General features: G+C 41.6%; 1 protein-coding gene across 5 annotated transcripts in view; it reads right to left on the bottom strand.

The window, feature by feature from the left end:
- Positions 1-18965, bottom strand: part of APLP2 (amyloid beta precursor like protein 2) — a 47797-nt gene that overhangs the window by 19318 nt on the left and 9514 nt on the right. For all 5 annotated transcript variants that reach the window (XM_074851211.1, XM_074851212.1, XM_074851213.1 and 2 more), the window contains exons 2-4: positions 4975-5148; positions 3632-3761; positions 28-140 (exon numbers count right to left, since the gene is read on the bottom strand). In XM_074851211.1, the coding sequence (XP_074707312.1) occupies positions 28-140; positions 3632-3761; positions 4975-5148 (417 nt within the window). The remainder of the gene's footprint in view (positions 1-27; positions 141-3631; positions 3762-4974; positions 5149-18965) is intronic.

Here is an 18965-nt window from a genome sequence, read left to right as displayed (position 1 = left end):
ATATTCCTGCCTCAGCAGCTCCATTACCTCTTTTGCCACAGTGTGCCAATGCTGATGGCTTTTACACACATCCATCCGCTCCTTGTGGAAGAACCGGCACTTCTCTGGAACTAGCAGGACATCGCTTACAAACTCACCCACTGAAAAACAAGAAATGTCCACTGTTCACACGTGTCCAACTCCCAACAGACAACAAAGCCAGTATCAGAACTCCCCCAAAGTATAGTTCATTGCAAGTGCCTTAAAGGTTTGGTACATTCTTAGCAGAGACAGGCCAGATCAACAGATCTGCAGATTCACAGAAAAACAGACCCTCAGAGACTCCAAGGTGAAAACAGAAGTAGGGGCTGATTGCTGAAACATTATGTGAACCCTAAGGCCGCAGCGAAGGCAAAGTTTACAGTGCAAGTTAATAAATAGTTGTTCATGGAACGGACAAGACTAACTGAAGAGATTTCACAGGAATCTTTGGAAAGATTGCATCTGCACACGGAAGTTTTCAAACCACTTAATCACCCATTTCTAAATGAGCTGCATCCTACCAAAGCTAGTTCATGATGTCTGGTGCTCTAACAGCCTGGAAATTTTTATATGCCACGAGTGTTATCTATGTTTTCAGTATCTGGGTATCTGAGCAAGTCTTGTTTGTTTTTGTTTTGTTTTGTTTCCAGATGGTTTAATTTAGGATCAACTGCAGCACATTCCCTGACTCGGACAGTCCTAACCAAAACACAGAGGGCTGGAAAAATAAAAACTATACAACCCAAAAAAACAGAGTAGAACCAGAGTCAGCAAAAACACCGCATTCCAACATTTAGATAACCACAACCTCACCAGCACGATGAAATTTTGGCACAACCTTAAAACCAGACTTTTGCTCTTGAGGAAGGTGGGAGGGAGAGACATAATCAAGTCTGCTCTACAAACTTTGTATTAGCTGGACTTAAAAAGCTATTTAGCCTGAATTTCCACCACCACTCAGTTTGGTACCAACAACACATCAAATAAGTATCAAAACTACACAAACATTACTTTCTGTTCTTAGCCCAGAAGTCCTAATAAGCACTGCCACTGGAATCCAAAAGGTGAAATTTCCTCAACGTTGAGACTCTTCTTCCTTTCCTACAGATTTAAATGCCACATCCAGTAATTTTAAAATAAGGAGATATCTAGATAATCTGAAAAAAACAGACAAAGACCTTCAGCTCAGTGTTTCAAAGCAACATACCTCCCACACCTGACTAGCAGCTTTAGGAATCCTTTGTTAAAATCGGAGAAAAGTTCTTTTAAGTCGAAGGCCTTTTCTCACGGAGTCTCCAGGGACCAGTTGTCCAAACAACCTTCAACATTACGATTTCAAAATAAATTCTAATATTTTGCATGACTAATTTTTTTTGCAGCCCCTTAGTACTGATACCCAAGGCTCATGGACACTTCTCCGGTGCGCTATACGCAAGTCAAGTAGAGTTTAGGGACAGATTATCTGATGACAACTGCAAGATAATGAAATCAACTAGCATTCATAAATCCTTTTAAATGAGTTAAATTTTCAACTAAAAGACACAACAGAGAAATGCTATTTTCCCCATTTTCTCCTCTCAAAACAGGCCAGTCACAATTTTGAGTTAATATTCCTCCTTCGCTCTCAGGAGAGGTTTGTTAAAAAGTATAAGAAAGCTAAAACTGACCAAGTGTTAAAATCAAGAGACTGATTCTGGGGCTTGAAGGCAGAAGACTCAAACTGATCCAATACAGTAATCAGTAACAAAACCCAGCCATTAAACAGCTATTCTGAAAAACACTGAATCTCAGCACCTTCGTGTAAGACACGTGCAAGGTTCTCTCAACTCACCCAGGAACTGGAAAACCCTTACATCCTACAAATTAATGGGCACCTTCCCCACTCGTGGCCACTGCTATCAGAAAAGAAAAATCCCCTCTTTTTTTCAGATCAGAGCAGGCCTAAGAGGTGTTTCCATGCCACCTAACAGCCTAGCCAGAACTGTCAGCAGTTTGTCTTTTCGCACCTCGCCAGGCTCAGCCCTCCATCATCCTATTGTTACCTTTATTCTACAGTTCAGTGAGAGTGCTAATGGGTTCTCCTCTCCTCCCCTCTCCACCTTTGAAATACAAAAGACCTTGCATTGGTGGGGGGAGGCAGGAGAAGGTTAAACATGGTATGACAGCAAGATCCTACCTCAAGATAGCCTGTGCATTAACTTACCAAGGAAGACAGAAGCACGAATAGGAACAAAAAAACCCCACAGGTTCGACTATAAACAAAAAGTCATAGGCACCCCAGAGAAACACATCATCCATTTACAACAAGCAATTTGTGGACTGATAAAGACAACGAGAATATTTCATACTCATATGGACTACTGATTGCAACTCAGATCTGAAACCCAAAGCTGCTTTGCAGGCTGGGCTGTGCAAGTCAGGAACACTGTGAAAGATGCTAATTAAAAACTTTAACAGATACTTTAATGCTTATCAAATTTTATGGCACTGTCACTAAAATCAGTTTATTTTTCATCTGGAGAACAGGCCTGGGGGAGGATTATTTCTAAAAAGAGATGACTCTGTATAAATCCAGAGATCATGCTTTCATCCTTATTTCCAAGAGAAGTTCTCAGTATAATCAGCTGGGGTTGGTTGCTTCTCAAACCTACACTTCCACATCTACAAAAAGATGCATCTTTCTCCCAGGGTGTATCCACAGCAAATTTCATTTTTTTGTGAAGTGCTTTATGATCCTCTAGCAGGAGGTGTTACATATAGAACAGCACCCATAGAGTTCTGCAGATTTGCTGGTGTTCTCCTATGTCAAAACACAGGCTAACCCTCAGACACCGCTGCAAATTATGAAAACTGGTTCCCACCGAATGCTCCCCGCAATCAAGATTTTCCAAGATCTCACAGGACTTCTTTCAAAACAAGTCTTTTCTAGTGGATAACTGCAAAGAGATTCAGCCAGCTGAGACTAAGCTTAGCACTAAGAACACATGCAGTGCAGCACAGCATCAGGCACAACGCGCAGGTCAAAAGTCACAAGGTAAACAAGCTAAACACGTTGCCTGATTCAAGTGGGCGGATAGATTCTGGAAAGCACCATGAAATCCATCACAGTTTCTCTCACACTCTTTCACACTTCAAAGTGGGGACATGGGATACAGCTGCAAGAAGCAGGGCCTCTTTGAAACAGCAAAGTTTAAATATAGTCATTGAAATAGAATAGAGATCTCTTGCCAAGACCAAAGCAGGAAGTCTGAGCACACTGAGCATTTAAGTCTCCAAGGCAACAAAATATTAAAGCTCCACAAAAATAGGATCAGAGTATTAAATCCCAATGTCTTTGTGATACTCAAATACAATAGCCTTCAGGTTTTTATGGCAGTTGCAGAGAGAATGGGGATTTCTTTTTCACGCCAGGCACCATTATTCCACCACAGCTGTTATCAAGCTGTCGATCTGCTCGAGAAAGGCAGAGTTCCATCTTGTGGAAACAAAACGTTTAAGTGCAAGTTGGATGCGGAAATGGCAACCTGGTATGAGAGAAGCCTTAGAAACTCAGTTGCTCTCTCTGTAAGAAACCACAAGAACGCACCAACACATCACACCACGCACTCACCCAGGCACTTGTAGGGCACGACAATGTGAGTGTGGTCCTTGCACTGCTTCTTCCCCCTCTTGCACCAGCTGTCGATGCTGACAGGTTGATTGGCTTCCACAACGTTCGTGATCTGAAGCTCTGGATACATCTGTTTAACGAGACACAGAGAGAGGTTTCTCTCCAGAAAGGCCAAAGAACGTGCAAAGTGGTTCCTCAACAGAAGTAGCGAGGCTGATTCTCTACCCAAAACCAAGTTCGAATTTGCACATGGACACACATTCTCTTCTGGATCAAGCTTACAACAGCTGAAGACATAAAAAAGCCCCCAGGTGTCCGTCACACGGGGCTTGGGAGATGGAATGTGTCATCACTTCTTTGTGGCAGGAGAAAGCCACGTCAGGGGCAAGAGCCTTCATCGGCGCGAAGCTGAGGTGTGTGGCTTTGCGTAGTAGTGGAGAACGATTTATTTGTTCTACTCTGTCTGGTGCAGGATGATACCCTCTGGAAGAGGGCAATCATAGGGTTTAGTAACATCTTCAGACTCTCTCGTCACGTGTCGAGCTAATATGCACCTACCTCCTCAGGTTTCCTGATGCCTGCGACATTTATGATGTATTAATATGATCCCTACGTCCTGCTCAAGTTCAGACGCTGACTTATATTTAGGCTTCTACTACATGAAAGCAAATGTAGCCCCAGTTATATCAGCTTCGTAAAACAGTTTTTAAAGTTTTTCAGTCCAGACACGGTGCATTCTATCACTTTCCCATTTAAAAAAAACCCCCAAACATTCTCTGCAGTATTTTATGTGCCTGTCATCTCAGAGAAGCAATTAAACACACTTATCAAGGCCAACACACTGCAGTATATCTGGAGCACACTGAAAGATTACATCTTTTACAACGAAGCACAAAGAATCTAAAACTGTCAACATTTTGATGAAAATATTTTTCTAATATTCTGGCTGACTGGAACATGTCACCAAGAACAACACAGCCACATTCTAATGACAATAGGTGACAGGTTCCAGTTTGCACAACATGGAGCAGATGCTGGTTAACCAGCCCAGAGGCAGAACATTTGGTGAAACCCCTGCAAACACTGACAGGAATACCTCTCTGATATACACACCGAGGACCTTCTGTGGCAGCATAAACTGATCTAAATCAGAGGTAGCTCCTAAATCCCACTGCAGTGTGCTCCCTGCTCTTCCTGGGCAGTAACTCAGCAAGACAGTTCAGGGAACTGAGTTAGTCAAAAGCAAGTTAGTCTCCCGCAGGGTTAATTTGCTACTGACCAGCTAAATTGGAATCCAATTCCTTCGCAACAGCGAAGATTCAGGATCACAGAGAAAAACTCACCTCTTGGCAGTACTGCAGAATCTCTTCCTTTCTTCCAAAGCAGCTCTTGGTCCCCGAAGTGTCAGGTTCCCATTTCCCAGTCTGGATATTCACATGCATATTTAGCTTCCCACAGAACATGGCAATTTGAGGTTCTGCCACTGCAAACCCTGTCCCAGCATTGGCTGCGAGCGCCTGTGAAGACAAACAAAAACAAAATACGTTGATTGCATTATCTGATTGAAAGCAGAACAACTCAGAGAGCCAGAAATCCTCTGGCATCTTCTCAGAGAGCTCCTACTTAATCCAGGATATCAGTAGAGTCTATTTCATAACGATATTTCTTAAAGCTGGTGAGCCCACAGCAAGTTTTCACCAGCAAGGTGTCTGTTTTTCCAAACTGTTTTTATTATTGCAACAACAGCTTACCAAAACCAAGAGTAATTCACACTTCAAGGCTGTGTCCACAAAGGCTAAAACAGATGTCTGAAAAACTTAAACCGGTATTTGAAGATAATTAATTAGTTCTAATAACTTCTGGCAGCAATACCTCTGTGAGGTTACAAACAAAGCAGGTATTGTTGCTACTAAGAAAATAACTGCTTCCCCCTGCAAGAATCCTGCTCAAACTTTGAAGCCATGTGTTTCTCCCAAAATCTTCAAATATTTGGGATAGAAATCCCTAAGCTTCTTGCCCAAACATACAAGTAAAGATGACTTCTGCTGGATCAGAAAAGCATAGCTGTTGTAACCAGCTCCTGAAAGCCTGTCGTCTCCCCTTCAGCGCACTCGTGTTTGTAAGGGCCTGGTTCCTGATGCGTATTCTGTGCACTTCCCACCCTGCACCAGCAGACAAAAACCCGACAACCCAGACCCACATTTGGGTCAAACTGCAGACTGATCAATGAAAACAAGGTCAGGTTCCCTTTCTGAAATCTTGCCGGCTGACCAAAAGAAGAAAAAGGGGATTAAATTAAATTGCAGACTTAGTATTTTTTTCCTGAAAAGACTGAGTGGATGCTGGGAGCTGAACATCCTCTCCCTACATAACTACTAGCTCTTGTAAAAGAAAAAAGGCATGAGGGAAAAAAAAAAAAAAAAAAGAGAGAGAGATAAACTCCTAAATCAAAAGCTCTTTAAGGTGTTGAGGGGAATGAAATCCATTTCAACTTCTTCAGACAAGGCACATTAGAAACAGCAATACACAGAGGCTTCAGGGCAGCACTGCCACTAAATTTCTTTTTTCCTGGCAGGCAGCGCTACCCTCGGCCACCAGTCCGGCCTTCACATTTAGCTTTTCACGCACTCAAAAATGCATACATTACTGTGGGCACTGTTCACTCCCTACTGCCTGCAGATCCCCATCAACTTCTATCAATATGTGTATGCTTAAAGCAAATAACGGAGCAAAGAGAAGAATTCAACTGGACAACCCCTGTGTGCAGCTCCTACTTGCTGGATATTAGGAAAAATTTAACTCCATTATAATTAGCTCATTTCTCCCCCTCCCCATTTACACACAAAATACACTGCCTGGAGGTAAGACATTTCAGCACTCAGCATCAAGGACTGTTTAGTGCCAAACACATGGCTAGTGCTTGAGGGATAAGGTCAACCTGAGACACAAATGCATAAATTCACACCTTAACTTCAGAAAAATTACACCTTGAATTTTAAGAACTATTCAACTGCACATTAATTGAGAGAAAGTCTTATACAAGTGGCTTCTATTTACTCTAACCCCCTTCACCCAACAGATGCTCATGAGAGCGTGTTTTAGCACAGATCACAAAATCATGAAATACTGAACTATATAAATAGAACAGATACCAGCATCCGTGTCCCAGTAACAAAATGCTTCCAAGTTCACATGTACCTACACTAAACTTGACAGTACATTTGTTGTACTCTCCGTCCTAACGAAAAGATGTACTTCAGGTGTCAGAGGACTTGTGATGAATACACTGAGGCTGAATAACAGGGTGCAGTAACTTTGTTCCTTCAGAAATCAAATCATTTAATAAACATGTGCTTCTTTCTACCAAGTGCCAACTAATACCAGACTGCAAAACCTAGGCTCTTGCACTGCCTTCCTCCCGGCCGTATCGTTTCTGAATAAAAAGGCAAATGTAGAATGATCCTTCATAACTCTATAAACACACACAAACTTTTTAAGAGGGCCCTTTCATCTCTCTACAAACAACCACCACCTTGGTACCAACAAGCACTTTCCAGAGAGCACAAGACTTGACATGTTCACAAAACAATCCACAACACAATTTTGTTTTACGACAACGCTACAACTACATCCAGGATTCAAGCCGAACTCTGAAAAGAACAAAAAGAAACGCAAGATCAAGGATGCATAAAGCATTAACCCTTGTAAGAAGAATACAGCGCATCAAAAGAGAATACAATGTGCGTGCTATGAACGGTGTGGAGATCATTAGCACTGCCTATGCTGGGAATCTGGTTTCTTCAAAGCAAACTTAACACATATGCAGCAAGATAAGGTAACTGCATAAGCAGGAGAGCTGCAGGCTCCATCCCAGAGGCAGAAAGATCCATCAGTAATCCATTCATAATGGCTCTTGCATGAGCAAAACTCCTGTTCAAACACATACCAACCTCCTGAAATCATGACCACCCCCTAGTTACATACTGATGCGAGCTCCTGTTTATTTTTGCCTCTCTCCAGCGTGACACCTCGGCACTGTGGCAAAGGTATCATTCCTCCTCCGTGGATTGCTCAAATAGTTTGCATATCAGTCGAGTGCTGTTGCTGTAGCTACCAGAACATGCTAAGCCCCAATTCACAGCGGAACAAAGAGACTAATTACTTGCTTGATTTCATCACTTTTAATCAAATGGAAGAAATCTTTTCTTGAATTGCACTGTTGAGTAAGTTAATGAACTTTGATATACACAAGTTGAATCTTTAACCCCATGACCTGAAAGATAAGATTTTTGAATAATGGGCTTCAATTTTTCACCACTGACAATCCACTCCAACCACCAAACACATCAGTTTTTTACCGTTTTTATATCATTCTACCCATAATGAGAGAATACAGCACAGCAAAATTCATCTGTGCTGGTGGCGGCCACAACTTTAGCAAAGAAAGTCACCTCCAAGAGTTTTTTTGGACATTTTCTGTTGCTCCCCACAACTACTATCAGCATACCAAAAAGAAAAACAGATCACTCAGGCTGAGGTTAGCTAGTCTACATTCAAGTATCGCTCTGCAAAAGGAGGGTTGGGGAACATGTGAACCAGCACAAAGCTTGGGATAAAGTCCTTAGTTAAGCTCCTCAGTTCTTCAGAGATTTTACCCGTTCCACATTGCAGAGGGATGAACAAACTGACAGCGCATTTTTCTTCGGGAATTTCCCAGCCATAAATGGAAGCAGCCGCCTCTTCTAGTGCTGGGGAGCAACTATTCAATCTCTTAAATAAGCAGACTGACAGCTCGGGAGGGGCGACATACACGTAATGGCAGAGAGTTCATCCAGTTGTGTAAATCCTCGGTGAACATCATTTTAGCAGCTATTATCCTGTTAATATATATCCGTAACATGAGAGCAAGATGAATGTTATTTGGGAGAAGATTGTTACATAAACCATTACTTCCCTCACCAGCACTTGCATTTAACAAGATGTTTCATGATAAATTCCACTCTGCCTTTTGGTATAATTCTGTAATCCAGTTTGCTTTCCAAGACCAAAGAAGTATTTGATTTCATAAACACATAAATCTCTGGCCAGTTAATGTCAGTTAAATTCCTCACCCTGTCATGCAGTGCCTGATTTACGGTCCCCAAACACTGGAATTCAGACCTCTAAATCTTCTTCTTCTCTGATGGAAGTGTCTCTGCCCGAGTATCCTGTCTTTTATTTACTACTAGCCTCTTTAACTTGTGACAACAGGTTTGATGGGTGAGCTTCACCCATCCAGAGGCCTGGGCTCTATGCTCTAAAAAGGGTCATGCCTTTTCTTCCAGTAAGTGCTTTCTCCTCCTTTCTCAAAGGAGGGGTGCAAGGTTAGTGGGATGGTGGGCACAGCACAGCACGACAATGTTCTTTACGGCGGATTTTTTGTGAATTTAAACTGTTTCTGCTCGCTGCTGTGCCTCTACTTCAATGCTGGGAACAACAATGTACAGGAATTCCTATCAACGTACGTAAAATAAGGAACATTTCACATCTACCCCTGAAACGCATGCATTACATTGCAGTTCAGGTTCAAAAAGGCATGAACATGAAAAATATACCCATTTTCCTTGCCTTGGATTTCTAGGATCTGTTAAACCTCATCACCACAGAGCTTATTGAGCATGCTGTTTTTTCAGCTCCCCTATCGAATGCTATTCAGGAAAGCCTTCTGGCATGCTGCTGGGGACTTCAGAAGGGTGATCAGAGCTTCTCTTTTGTCACGAGCTGTCGTTCATTATATTTCACAGAAATGAGTTCTTGAGAGCTTTTCTTTATTGCAGAAAGGTATCCGGCAAAACGTCAAATTTAACTACAGGCTGAATTTACAGCGAGGTCAAACATTACCGTAACCTTGCCTATCTGATCAGGTAACCCAGAATATCACAGAATCATAAAATAACAGGCTGGAAGGGACCTCAAGGTGCACAAGCACGGCAAGAGATGCTGGCCCTGGTTGCAGGGCAGAAATGCTGCAAGGCTTGAGAAGCATCGAGAGCCTGCTGAGAAAACTCCTACTGCCTGTGCTTTCCATCAGGCTTCCTCTGCAGCAATACATGGGCAGCCCCGGCCAGATAAAACCACGGAAGATTAAGTTGCTTTAAAACTGAAACTCCAGCCTCTAGAATTTATAAACTGCTGAAAAAGGCCAGTAAACACAGATTAATAGCTGCTGAGGGCATTCGCTGCCTCAAAAGAAAATGCACAGCCTTTTGCAGGATTGTCTGCAGGTCGGATCAGATTTCCTGCTCAGAAGAGTTACAAGTATTCCACAACTATTTGCTGCTACACCGACAAAAAATGCCAGGCAGTACTTTGAAAGATTACTTGCGCTGTTTGTTTTTAATTAAGCAAAGCCCCTCGAAAGTAATAATGCTTATTAAATCAGAGTGCGCATGAACTGCAACCTGAGGGACTTCAGAACATGCTGTTCAGCACAGTCCCTATCCAGATAAATTATGCTTCCCACTTTTACTTAATTAAAGGAAAAAAAGAAAAAAAAAGAAAGAAGCTTCTCTATTTTTTTTAAAAAAAATACATGTCTTATTCTATCTCTAGCACAACACAGGGGTGTCAGCACTGCAACTCTATGTCAGTGTAATATCCACAGACATGGAGAATATAAATTGAACTTTTTCAAGACCACTGAAGAATTCTAACAGTTCCTTTCATACAAAAATGGGCCTTGTTACCTTATCAGCTTTCCTGTGAGCATAACCCTTGATGGCTGCTGCTTTTAAATGCATGAGGATTCTAACTTTTCACCCTTTCCTTGGCTGAAAAATTGATACGCACATTTGTGCAGGGACTTGACTGCTTCCAAGCCCAGCTGCACATCCCGCATTACTGCTGTCTGCAGAGCTGATGTTCACGGGCATTTCTCCTTCCATAAACGAGGCCAGTCCTTGGCAAAATAACACCAAAAATCAAGGAGAGGTGTTGCAGTCACAAACTCTACCGCTGCCATCTGATGTGAAGCGTTAAACTGAAGCTTTTGGAAGGAGAACAACTGGGTTGGCGTTGTAGAGCTGAGCCTTCCCGGGTCTCGACGGGCCACACAGCCCTTAAACCTAATGCTCACTGCCGTGAATCTCACCTGTGAATTAATGGTTTATGGCAAACTAGTGTTCAGGAAACCAACACTTCAATTAAAAAGTGAGGGAAGTTGGCAGAGAGGCTTTATGCAGAAGAACTTCTGAACAGAATACTTAAAATTCTCCTGTTCTTGGGTTTGTAACTTGTAAACATAAGCAGAGCTTTCAATTCGTGCTTCAAATTGTGTTTCACGCTTTGTTTTCCTTCGCTTCTCTTCCTGCTTTTATTCAGCAGATAGGTGGCTTGAACCCAGGAAGGCTAATGAATGCCTGACACAGCAGGCAGTAAATCTACAGACTAGCAGCTCATCCTAGCTTTATTGCTTTATTTTTTTTTAAATTGCTGATAATTACAATAATGCACATGGGCAGGGGTCCAAGACAGGAAGAATTATTGTCTGCAGGCAGATCTGGTGTGAGCTGATAATACCAGCCTGTGTTTGCTTTTGAATTTAAATGGCAGAAATCTCAGTAAAGCAGTCTTTGGCTTACTTTAACTTGCTGGAAGGGGTGGAGTTCTCATCTGCTTGTCCTTTATTGACTTTTGTGGTAGAGGATTCTGCACCAGCAAAAAACTGGAAACCCATGCAGGAGCTGCAGTGCTAGCTTGGGTGCAGTTTATATTTAGATTGCCGCTGTTTACGGCTAACATGCAGCCTCCAACGCTCAGAAGTTCAGTGACGATAATCTATGTACTTTCATATGTGCCAACAGCAACTGTAGCATTACAAAGACCAAAACACTGCTGAAGCCTGAAGCACTCCTTACTGCTTTTGCATTTTCTTCTGCCTTTCTACAGAGAAAAAGGGAGATTTCCAGGTACCTGTGACTCATGGGCGGCCTTTTTGCCCTTGGAATTTGTACTAATGAGGTAGCAGATTATTTCCCCCTCCTCCTCTAGTTTATCATGCTCCATAAACCAAGCCTACATGAGTCACTGGGCAGATAATCTGTCTGTCAGACATTTGCACTGGGGAACTGCCACCTTCAGATAGGGAATGCAACACTGCGGGCAGTACTGGGGCACTGTTGCTCTCAGGGAGCAGCGATCAGATTCAGTAAAGCCACAATTCAGCGTGGTCTTGGCTTCCTGAAGTTAGTTGTGTAACATGGTTGCCTTTGGCATCCTCTTCTCTACCCCCAGAGAGACAAAGTTCAGAACAACTCAGTTGGAACATTCCCTGAACAAATGTTACTGTACCCAGAACAGTGTCCTTTAAAAAAAGATTAATTAATAGGCCTCAAGCTTCCAAAACTTGGCTGGGTCTGGAACAGTTTACCACAAAAGCCACCCTAAAAATATAAGGGCAAGAGAAGAGGTAGACAGCACTAGTATGCCATTAATAATCCTTACACAGCGCACAGGTAGGTCCAAATATGCTTAATCAGCCAGGCTGCCTTCCACTTGTCACAAGGACCTTGGGAACACTTTTCATGCGAAGTATCAGACGGCTGCACTTATGGTCGCTTCCTTCCCCTTTCCAGCAAAACACAGCAACGCTGCTATTTAAAGTACCTTTTTCTACAGAGCGATTCTAAGTCATATTACAGCACATGGAGGGTAGACCTATTTATTACGGGACTAAACTAAGGCGCAAAGTCAAGTGACTTGCCTAAGGTCACCCGTCACTGGGCTCAGCCCAGTTTAATCCTCAGCCCCTCATCGTTCCAATCTGTGTCATCATTGTCTTGCACAGCAAGACTAATTACTGCTTTCCCACATGAATTATTTGGGCATGTGAACCACAGAGACTCAAGATGTCTTGTTAGCTAGCCAGCACGTACAAAATTTAGTGCAAGTTAATGTTTTCAAGTACACTAACAAATCGACTGAATAAAATGGCCACGGGGCAGTTCTGCCTTCCTGGACAACTGGGAGGGAGATCCAAAACACAACGCAGGAAGAGCAGCTATGATTAATAGCGTTTCACTCCGCGTAGGAAAAACATTTGACTCTCCTTTCAGATCTAACTTTCATTACTGAGCTGTTAATACGAACTATCACTGCTCATAGCATAAAGGCTTCACTAACAGCACACATATGGAGGAGCACAGACATACGTTATTTTGTAAGGAACTTCTCCACATGGTTTGATAACAAGTCCCTTCCATCTTAAGGAACTTTAGCTACACACGAGTTAGTGAATATAATCCCTGTGGTTACCAGGATACAGAGATTCCATAATACACAGGAAAGTATATTTACAAAAATCTTTCATCACTTCAAAACAATTTGTTCGAAGCAAAAATAACTTCTGGACTAAAACTCATCACAACTCACATACATGCACAACTTGTCCGCTAGCTCTGCTCATGGACACAACTGGCAGAAAGGAGACCAAGAGAATAATCTATTAATATCAGACAGGCAAAACTCAAACCTCTACTATTGATTCAAAGTGATTGCGCGTTCTGGGGGGGGAACAAAACAAAATAAACTGGAAAAACCTCCCCCTAAAAAGCATAAATATTTGTTTTAGAGAGCTTGTGATGCTCACTGGGAGCTGCATAAAAAAGCCTGCAATGGAGAGGCCGCGGTAGGAACCTGTGGTTACTCAGTCTAACCATGCATCTAACCACTCAAATGACTGGAGATAAAGGCTGCACAGATTGTGTTTTTATCTAACACACAACGACCCAAAAAGCAAGCAGGAAACTGAAGGACAGATTTTAACAGAGCATGGAGAATTTGAAGCGTCACAGAAAAATACCTGGAAAAAAATGCAAGATAAATGGAAGATAACAAGCAGGAATGCAGTTTGCAATGCAGTTTGGTTTTGGTTTCAACCATTCACGAGATCAAGTCTCCCTCCCTTTGTAGGTGCTGTTCAATATTACAGATTGGCTGTTTACGTGCACAGACTGCAATTGTTTCGGAACATGATAAAATACTCATTTGGTACCTTAAAGTCCTGCAATTAGGCTACACGTGCACTTCCCTATAGCATACAGGAATAAGTCAACAGGCTCTAACCCTGCTGAAGCTCTGCAGGTCATGCTGATCGCTTTCCACCTCCAAATTCACAATCTTCTGATAAAAAACCCAAAAAAGGTAATTCTGCCCTCCAAACAGTCCAGATGAAATTTCAAATCTGGAAGAGAAAACCATGAGGTTTTTAAGTCCAGGCTTTCCAAACCATACTAACGACCGTCTTTTGGAAATAGGAAACCCACAGCTAAAATACAGGGCTGCTTTCATCTCTGCTGCCACTCCCTGAGCTTTGCCAAGTGGATGCTGATCCAGACCAAAATTAACAAGTTACCAAAAAAATCATGGAATTGCCTTGCTGTTTTCAGCATCCAAACTGAGGATCTGTTTATGCTTAAAACTTTTAAAGCTCTGTAAAAAGCACAGGTTAATTCTATAAATTACAGGTCTATGAATAGGCAGCAGATATTACCAAGAACGGGTAACTTAGGCTCATATTAAATCTATTTAGGAAATAATGCAAATTGCGATTTTAAACCAAAACCATCTCCCCACGCACCTTCCCACACACCTCCTCCTGTTATTTATTCTGAGAATTGCTCGTGGCTTGTTATGGAGCATCTTTCAGGCAGCACCTTGCATCACTACTTGCATACAAAACACCATCTTTTAAGAACCTTTAATATCTAGGGGCACAAAAATCAGTGCTTTAAAAAAATAATCTTTGTATTCACTGTCAAAAGATTCCCATACTGATACTGTAAGTTTATGCAGCTATAGTAAATGATATTTTATTTCTTAAATGGAAAACTTCAACGTATCGCACCAAGAAAATTTATTTTCAGTTAGCTGCTCGTTAGGAAAAGCTCCTCCACTTATGGCTAAAAAGTAGATGCAAGAGAATTAACTTAGCAAAACCATCTCAAATTCTCACCAAAAAAACGGTCGTTCGTTTTCCTGACTGCAGTTATTTTTGATCCCAGTAAACAGCAATAAAAAACTGATGAAAGGCTGCCAGTTTCTTCCACTAACGCTGGCAATCTGGAGTTGGGCGAGCAAGAAAACAAGCAAGCAGGAGCAGGATAAGGAATGACAAGCACTACCTTACTTCAGAAGCAAAGAGGCTGAAGTGCGGGAAGATGGCTTGGGGCTACGCTGTTTACTTCCAAGAGTCAGATGGCAAAAGCCTTACTTGCTTATTTTTAAGCTTGTCACCCAACAGCCAGGCGTCCCTCAGAAGGATCCCGGTACCAAGAGCAGAATTTAGGCTCAAATCTCACAGCTTACTTCCTTCTTCCAAAGCAGAGAATAAGAGGTGGACTTCTATCTATCCCCTAGAGCTCAAACACCTAGATTTAGCAATCTGACCCAAGAGAGAGGTCAAATGACAAAATGCCTTTTGAAGTACCCCTAAAGTTTTGTCAGCAGCAGGGGTCACAGCCAGTGAAGAAAGGACCTCAGTAATGGCTTAATGGATCGCAATTTTTTTACTCTTTAAAAGCAATCCTGACTAATTTAGTAGCATTTTATTTCTGAAGCATTAATTTATCAGCTGGGGTTTAATAGTCACAGCATCATATCATAGCTCGGCTAGCATACTGAAACTCTAATGGATGTATTAAACAGTTTCTTTAAGGGAAGCAACAGATATCTACTTAGAATAACTGCTTAATGCTATTAGAAAATTAAGTGGTAATTTATAGAACAGACTAAAGCTGGCTAGGTACTGATTTTGCTGATCCAGAAAGTAAAACTAATTCAACAGAAGCTAGCCTGGAACCTCAAATATTTCAGGGCTATCATTGCATAACATTTAACTGGCTTTGGATACTGTACAAACACAGCTGATTTTCATATGCTGCGTTTTATAGCTCTTCGGTCTATTGAGCTGTATCAGATCGTGTAGCATTGCATGGAAATAAAACAAAATGGGAGGACGGATTTTTATCTTTGATAAAGTGAGATTTCAACTTGTTAGCAATTTCTTCCGGGTTTCAGTGGGAAGAATGAACTCTGTGAACGCTGATACCCTATTTCCTTGAGGTTCCTTAAGCATTTTCTAGAAATTTTCAAGGTAGAGGACAGAAAGCAGCGCTTTCTTCTTTTCTACTTCAACTAAACATTAGATTGGTGGAAGAAGCCATACACTGCAGCTGCATGCACCTGATGGTCAGTTCTTTGATGAGTTTTAAGAGATGTGACACTTCAGTAAGGGTTTCCAAGCACAAAACCATCATGAGCTGAAAGCTTTATTACAAATGTGGAAGCAAAACCTGCCTGTTCTGCAACACTGAAGGAAATTGCTCTTTGAAAAAGAGCAGACAGAACAGATTTAGACAATCTAGTTATGCCTTAAAGAGGCAGCATACACTGAGAACTTCCATCACTTCAACAGAAATTCCTCTTTAAGGTCTCTGAAAGGTACTACTATTTTTCTTTTTCTTTTTTTTTTTTTTTTTTTTTAAACCCTTTGTGCAGGCTGTCCACCTTAGCAGCAGAATTATTTTTCTTCCCACCCTAAAGACTCAGTATTCTCTAGCTGGAGGAACAGTCAAGAAAAACTTCAAGATGTGTTATTTCAAACACAAGGATTCCAAACAATTCTTTATTTTCCTGTTTGGAAAAGTCTTTCAGACACGAGAAGAGGGTGACTATTTATACGTTTTTCTCAGAAAAGTTGTTTGCCTGTTCAGATGCTCTTGTCCAACGTGATACATGCTTGAGTGAGAAAGACATAAATGGTCAGCCATCACAAACAAGCTTTCCTTTTCTTGACCCTCCAAGCAGATATGGACAGCAATGGAAACGCTGACTTAACATGTAAAACCCATCACTAGGACAGTGATTGGAGGGTAGATTGATTTGCGTATTGATGCAATAGGCCACTCACCATTTTCCTAGCCATAGGCTGAGTAGTTTCAATAGAGCTTTCTCAAAGTCAAAGGATGAAAATGTTGCATAAAGTTCAAACCCCAGGGAGCGGTGGTTTTATTTTTCGCTAGTTGACTTCAGACACGGCCCACTAAGGTGTTTTTTTAATTCAGAAACATGGCTGTGTATGCATCTCAGCTGCAAATATTAATCTCACCAGAATCTGGCAAGTCACTGTTGTGGATTAGCCCTGTGGAATATATTCAGATGTCTTACAACATAACAGATCAGCAGTCAAGAAAGACATGTTGAAATTACAGCTTGATGATGCAATAGCACGAGACAGCTAGAAACGTATCTCATTCTCGTAGCCTTATTTTGGACAACTAAAAAAAAAAAAATCATTGAGAGCCCAAACGAGCTCCTTAACAGATGATGTCTTAATTATCTTTGAGGCTGCCTCTCCCTGCACAATCCCCAATTAGCCTAGACAGCAGTGATACCAGTACTAGATGAATTTGTGTTATAAGGCTTGGAACATTTAGCAGACTCCAAGAAAATTGCACTGAGAATTTTTGTATCTGATTGTAATACCAGTTCGAGGAGGAAGACAGGTTAGGTAACCGGCACAAAATGAATTTGTGTGTGTCAAGGCTGTGTGGCAATTCTAAAGCCTGGACAGCAAAGACAAATGGACTTACTATCCAGTCGCACAATTCCATTAGAGGTTGTGAATATTTTCATAGTTATACCTATCAATAAAAGGGATGTGAATATTAGCCCAGAGAGGCAGGAATAATAAGAACAGTTCTCTGCTTCGGGGCTGCTATTTGTTCCCCAAAGTTAATTCTCACCATTACAGGAGGTATCCTAACAAATACCACTAAGCACGCAATTTTAAGTTTCGCTCAGGAGCCGAGGTGCTGCAGAGGGGACCAACTATCCATTCATACAGAGGAGAGAATATGAAAGGAAGAAAGTGTGTCTGCAGACAACCACAGGCCGAGTGCTTCCATATGCAAATTCAGCCCCAGTTTCATCTTTCTGCAATATGAGCATTTGAAATTTGGCAGGAGTTAAAGATGTTCACATCCTGACGCATTCCAACAGATTGTACCACTCCAGCATGTTCAGTCTGTCTGGATCTTTATTTTGTACTTTACATGACATGTGGTGTATTTTGCAGCTTAATGACTATTTTAATCATCTTCATCACCGCAGAACGTCATGCTAGATGTGATGCAGATACACATTGTTAGATGGATGCTGCTCAGAGATATTCCAAAGCACGGAAGCCATTCCAAGACAAATATTACAGAACAAGAATCTCTGCTTTACTTGATCTCGAGTATTTTAAGCTAGCTGCTATCAACAGTAAAAATCTACCAGCCCCCTGCTATGGCACAAGAGCAGCTTACATGCAGGTCAGTAGCATCCTCTTAAAAACCCATAAATGAGTTAACTGTAAGTCAACACCAGGGGAATCGCTGCTGAAGGTTTAGCTACAAACAGCTGCGCACATTAAGCCCATCTTAGACAGTTAACTTTGCTGCCAGCTGCAGCTAAATGTTTGTTATGCCCTCAGTTATGTGATCAAAATAAATTTAATAATCACAGACTATTAAATAAAATAACAGAACAGTATGAGTAAAGCTAGCAGCCACTTACATAATGGGGAATAACGATTTAACTTTTCACAAAAATCTTTGAAGATAGCGACAGGAAACACGAAAAGCCAAATTGAAACCAAGGACAGAAAAGCAAATGAAGTGACCTTTGCTTTCGCCTGAAGCAAAAGGCCATTTAGAGTCTTAGAAAACAACACTCCTCACTTCTCTTCTACAGTACCAACGAAGCTTTCAGCCTGAAGTTTTGTGGCTGTCTTCATAACATTCTCCTGTGGAGCGACCAGTTTAGCTGTTTGCATACACACGACTAAAAAGTATGACACTGGCCATTTCAGAACAGTAATGCTCTTGAAATACATCAGCAGCTATTACAAAAGGACTACAATGATGCATTCTAGTCAGTGCCCTGCAATGAAAGAGGGAATTAACATGCTATAGATGCCGTGTGGAAAACCTCCCATAGGGTTATACTTAGAAAAGTATTCTTCTCATCACGCTAATTCCCATGTGAAGCAAGTTGCAAAAGCTTGCTCAATATAATTGAGTGCAACAAATCCATCCAAACCTAGGAATTTCAGCCTCAACTTCAAAACGCCTTTTGTCCATATTGCGGATTTTACATTCAAGAAAATTTAAAAGAAGCTTTCCTGCCATCTTAACAGCCCTGCTACATTAGGAATCCAGCTCTTCTCGTTAGTCTTCCGTGAAGCCCCATTGCTGAGAGAAGGACCTGGTGAACAGGGAGAGAAGGCAAAAGCACTTCTGAGGTGATCAGCTGG

This window comes from Strix uralensis, chromosome 26, assembly GCF_047716275.1.
Source record: "Strix uralensis isolate ZFMK-TIS-50842 chromosome 26, bStrUra1, whole genome shotgun sequence".
NCBI classification, from domain to species: Eukaryota; Metazoa; Chordata; class Aves; order Strigiformes; family Strigidae; genus Strix; species Strix uralensis.
This window is presented reverse-complemented; position numbering and strand designations above follow the sequence as displayed.